The sequence below is a fragment of the Episyrphus balteatus genome, chromosome 1 (genome assembly GCF_945859705.1).
Source record: "Episyrphus balteatus chromosome 1, idEpiBalt1.1, whole genome shotgun sequence".
Taxonomy (NCBI): Eukaryota; Metazoa; Arthropoda; class Insecta; order Diptera; family Syrphidae; genus Episyrphus; species Episyrphus balteatus.
This window is the reverse complement of record NC_079134.1, coordinates 44,895,913-44,901,623: the sequence shown is the minus strand read 5'-3', so window position 1 is coordinate 44,901,623 and position 5,711 is coordinate 44,895,913. Positions and strand designations below refer to the sequence as shown.

The following is a 5,711-nucleotide window of genomic DNA, read 5'->3' as shown; positions in this document are numbered from 1 at the left end:
ACTTTCGTTCTAGTTTCATCTTTGGAAACTTGTATACATTTTTGAAAACTGCAATAACACGGCAAGTTTTTAAAGTAATAAACCAGTGTCACACCATACAAATTTTTTTCGGGATGATGCTCTGAAATAATCCTACGAAATTGAGTTTTTATTAAACATGGAACTGTTAATAAATTTGCATCAAAATGGCGTATGAAATAAGAAATATTTTGATTAATTAGTTATTTCTTATTATTTGGCAATGTTTTAGAGAAAGAATTGTAAAACACAAAAATCAATTATGAGCGGAGGAAGCAAAATACTGTTGCCAAGTCGGGATTTTTCGAAATTTCACAAAAACTGCATTAAATCAAAAACCGTAAGGATTTGGGATGAACAAGTTACCAAATTCTGAGAGCCCTAAAGTTGGCCTATCAGCATATTTCGTTTGATCCATTACTTTTGGGACACCCTGTATAACAAAAAAAAAAAATTCTGGCTCATCCTTTTCGAATTATAAAAATCCAAAACTTGTTCCACGTTGTTCTAGGGCTCTTCTAAATAATCTGATAAATAAAATTTAATACAAAGTATTAATAATTATTCCTTTTTTATTTTTTGTTTATGTAATCATAATTCTAAGTTAATTTGAAGTTTGAAAAAAAAAAAAAAATGATGAAAAAAAAAAATAAAAATATATATGAGTTTTTATGAACAATTTTCGAAATTGGCGATTTTTGGCTCCAAGACGTCTTAAATTCGGCTCCTTGCCTCTAAAATTCTCTGGCAACAGACATTTCTATGTTTATAGTAAACAAACATACAAATTCCGACTCCAATCAAAGCAACTAGCAACAAAAATATAGATTTAAAGTGGTTGCTTAATTCTTTTAATATGTTTTCACACTGCTGCACTTTTGTTTCAATTTCAATTTTTGAATGTGTTTTATTTTTATCCATGACTTGTTGTAGTGGAAAATAATATATTATTATTGGATGCTTTATAACAGAAATAAATAATGCTATGCTTACCAAAAGAATCGGATTTGTTAGGGCTATCAACAGGATTTACTTGGGTCGCAGGCTTCTTGAATTTATTTTTTACTGTATTCTGATCAGGCTGACGTTTCTCCGATTTTGCTATTTTATAATAAAAGACATAATTAATTTTTAAGTTATACAGAATCATGTGCGTTAAATCTAAGACTTATAGAATTTTGATGACGATTTTTACTCTACAATATTAAAAATTTTGGGGTGGCATCTACAAAAGTTTGGGTTACATATGACGCGGCAACACCAACAAATTATTTGAATTTATAAAATATAATTATATTTCTTTAAAATTTTAAAAAACATTTTACGCAACTTTTATGAAAATCTTTTTACGAAACCATTTCCGAGTTCAAAAATCTAACTTTGCCCAAAATTCACTCTTAAATAATCCAATTTATCATTTGATCGTGTTAGATTTAATTTTTTTATGAGTTTAGACAAGGTTGGTTTGTCAGTTTTGCACAGAATTTGCTTGAGTTTTTGACTTTTTCCAATTGACTTTCAGTCATTTTAAGTAAAAAATAGTGTGTATGTGTAAAGTGTAAAATTAAGTGTTTAATATCGTTATTTTTGACAATTTTTAGGAAAATAAGCACTATAAACATGCATTTATTTCCAAAATATGCAAAAAAAAATGCAAATAACTTGATTTTTTCATTGAAAGATAGACCTTAGCTTAAAACTAACATTTGAATTTTTTAAACAAAATCGTTAGAGCCGTTTTCGAGATATATCAATTTTACTTAAATCGGTATATGACAAGTACCGCTATTTTTGGTCCAAAAAAATTTATTCCAAAAACCCCTCTGGAGAGTCGCCAAATAACGCTTCATACCAAGTTTGACATTAATCGGTCCATCCGTTTAGGCTGTAGCTCCTTATACAGACAGACAGACAGACTGACAGACAGACAGACGGACTTCCGGGACCCACTTTTTTGGCATTCTCTACCATCGTAATGTCATGGAAAAATGTTATCTCAACTTTTTTTTTTGTACGAATGCATAACTTGATATATAGTACCTATATCGCAAGTAAAAATACCTTGATATCATGTATCATATGCGTGTATAACACCATTGTCTATTTTTGCTAATTTTGAAAATCTCCATTTCGCGCTTTGACCTTGAAAATCGCGACTTGCGGACATGAGATTTTTCTAGACTTTTGAGGTATGTTATAGAATGCCAAAACAAAATTTCTATTAGCATTCAGTCCTAGGTCTACCCCTTTTTTCACCTTATTTGACTGTATTAAGATAAATGAATTCATTCCGTAGATATAGAATAGGCAGAACTATATTTGTGGAAAATTTCAATCAAATTTTGTAGTCACAATTTTGAGATAACGGTAAAATAAAGTCCTATTTTTCAACACGTTCTTTCTTTTGATCTAGAACAGATAAAAATTTGATTTAACTTTTTTAGCATGCTGATAATATAACCTTTTTATTTGATATATCACACATAACGGTACATTTACTACAAGCTACACAATGTTAATTTAAAAAAAAACTTCAGAAATACCTCAAAACACCTGTGGAGATCTGTTCCTATGACCATTGTGGTTGTTTGAAATTTCGACATGGTTGGCTTAAAAAAATTCTTACTTTTTTTGCAGACATCGAAAAAATATAATTGAAGCGTTATATTAAATGTGAAATAATAAGCTTTCTTATGATATAAAGTTGTCGGAGAAATGATTGATTTAATGGCATGAAAAGATAAAAAAGATTGATATTTTTGGTTTTTTTTTGATGAAAACTGATTGGGTTTAAAAAATTCTAGCTCTTTTTGTAGATGTTGCACAGACATGGTCGATATAAATAATATGAGCTGAAATAATAAGCTTTCAGATGATATAAAATGTATTATAGCGTGTAGATAAAAAAATTGATTTAATGGTGTAGAAGAGAAAATATATGATTTTTTTTGCTTTTTCATGAAAAATTATTGTTTTTATACTTTTTACGCATTGTAAAAATTTAATTATGACTTTATTCCTTAGAGGAAATATTATACCTTTTAATCGCGTAATTATTTTGTAAGATTTGCATATGTATAAAAAATTGATATAATGAGGAAAGATCATTTTTTTTTTTAACAAAAGAACACAACCTGTTTTCTTATGACGTAATCACGTAAAATTTTCGTCCGTAAACCGACTTTACAGACAACCACAGTGTTATCTACACTCTCAAAAACTTCTGAAAACAACGAATTCAAAAAGCAACCTTAAAATTAAATGTAAATATGAAACCCACCAGAAAACAAAAAAAAAACCATTGAAGAACGATTGCTTAGTTGTAAATTTTTTTCTGATAAGAATAAGAAGTTAAAATCTCCTCTTTTATGAAAATCAAAAGATTATTGTATAAAATATAAGAATGGATGACTTAATGATTCAAAATTATTGCACAGCGACCTAGTTCTAATGGAGAGCCATTATCTAAGAAGAATAGCGTCGCCATCGAGATCTTAAATAATCTCTTATAGGTACTCACTCAATTCTTCCAACTTGCAATCGTAGAACCATTTTGCTGAAGTTTCTCGCCAAGAAGTTAAGCTAACAAAACGAATGCTCAAAGGACTTGTATCTGAATAAGTTAATAAGGGTTCAGCAAAACCAGGAATATTAACCATTAACTGGCCATCTAAAATAAATACAAAATTACATTTAGTATAGTTCACTCTAACATCTTGGTAAACTAAGCCCACCATTTGTTTGAATTATTTCAATTGGCATTGGATCAAAAGTCGATAACAGGTTGGGAGTCGTGAAAATAGATACAGTATTTTCATTTTGTAAACTTATGTGAGACCGAGTATTATTATAACCACCAAAAACTAGAAAATAATATGAATAGAATATATCAATTTGAATTAAAAAAAAAGATAACATCGACATTTTACCAATTTCATAAACAGGATCTGAATATGATTGATTTTCAAACTCCGATAATAATATGTGTGCATCTTTTTGAGTCATTACGTAGAATTTCAAATGTAATCGCTGGTTATCTTCTAGCTCACGATTCTTCATAGAGCTTATTTGGAAGTAATCCTTGTACTTACGGTGTAAAGATAAAATAGTGTACTCCTTACAAGTGTCCAAATGTGAATAACTTATATTAAATTTATTCGCATCACCAATATCAAATCCGAATAAAATAGCAAATAATGTTATGATTTGATATATCTTCATGTTTTTTTTAAACGTGTTGTCAACTAGACTGTAGGTTATGATTTTGAATGACTGCTTAAATCATCAATTTGAACTTGACTGGTCTGCGACCGAATTAACTCTAATACAAACTTTTAGCTGCAGACTTTAAATACTACTTGGCCTTCGTTTGATAAGAAGATTATTCTATTATTTGCTGATATCAAAATCTGCGGTTGGCTTTCATAGATACTCTGCAAATTGTTTTTACATATCACATAACCGCAGAAAGTTTGAATGTTAGGTACACTTAATTTTTCTTTTTTTTTTTCTTTAAGCATTTCATTATTTATTGCGCCATGTGTTCACATACAGAAAAAAATCGATTCTAATCTCGCCAACTGGCGAGAATTTATCAAGAGCTAAAACGGGAAAGCATGCTTTACTTTTAGTTGCAAAAAGCGACTAACCACAAGTGTAAGAATAAGCAAACAAAATAAAAACCTCATTCGTATTTTTTTTTTTTTCTTTTCTTCCTTCAACCCAACCAAAAACTGTTTTATTTTCCTTTAATTGTTCTAAACCAACAGTAAATAGATGTCCCTTGCTCTTCTTCTTGTCTCTCATTTTTATTATTATTCATATTCACTCGGGGCACTCCAGTTCTGCGTGAATCCAGTGAAAAGAACGTCTGCAGCGTGATACTCATCGATAAACTAAACCAAGACTGGAAACTTTCGTACGTCTCTTCCCCCAAAACCCTTTTGTTAACACTTTTACAGTGTTGTCTGTGAATATATGTGAAAGCCACCACGATGGTAAATGACGTTAACACGAACACATAGATAGATTCAATACATTCACCACACCTCGCAGCTTGTAGGCAAAAGTAATCTGACAGCTCAGTTTCCAGATTTCAATCTTGGTATCATTTGTCGATGGGTCAAATGAGAAATGACGTTTGACGTTTGGTGCGAGGTGTGGACCAGAGATCCAAATGAGTATGTTCGAACCTGTTCGAACAATTTCAATTTTTTAAAATGATCGTTCGTGCTCGATCGTTTTTTCTCTATACTCGTATCGTAAATCATCTTACTCATAAACAAAAATACTCACAAACAAAACCATACAAATTGTTTGAACTCATGAGTATACTCGATCCTCAATAACCACGGACAAAATTACTCGTAAGCAGATCGACTGTTCATAAATACTAGGCTTTACTCGAAATGATCGAAAGTGATCGAAGTGATCGAACGTGATCGAAAAATCATGAACAGTTTGAACAATGAAAACAACCACTTCCAATTTCTACGCCCTATAGGTACCTGTTGCATATTTTTTTTTTATTTAGGTTTTGATGGTTGGTTGTTTGCGGTACAACTGCAATTGAAACAGGTTATTTTAATTTAATAGTAAGGGACTATAATATTTTATTATCACAATTTATTGTTTTTTAATTTTTTATATATAAAATATTCAATAAGAACTTTTTTGTAATATCGTAAAAATAG

At 30.1% G+C, this 5,711-nt stretch overlaps 1 protein-coding gene across 1 annotated transcript; it reads right to left on the bottom strand.

Moving 5' to 3' along the window:
* Nucleotides 1-689: 689 nt before the first annotated feature.
* Nucleotides 690-5,247, bottom strand: LOC129905363 (uncharacterized). Its single transcript, XM_055980835.1, has 5 exons — nt 3,948-5,247; nt 3,753-3,881; nt 3,539-3,688; nt 1,012-1,119; nt 690-941 (listed from the first exon to the last, which is right to left on the bottom strand). The coding sequence occupies exons 1-5, from the start codon at nt 4,237-4,239 to the stop codon at nt 733-735; spliced, it is 888 nt and encodes a 295-aa protein (XP_055836810.1). The 5' UTR covers nt 4,240-5,247; the 3' UTR covers nt 690-732.
* Between the last annotated feature and the right edge of the window lie 464 nt (nt 5,248-5,711).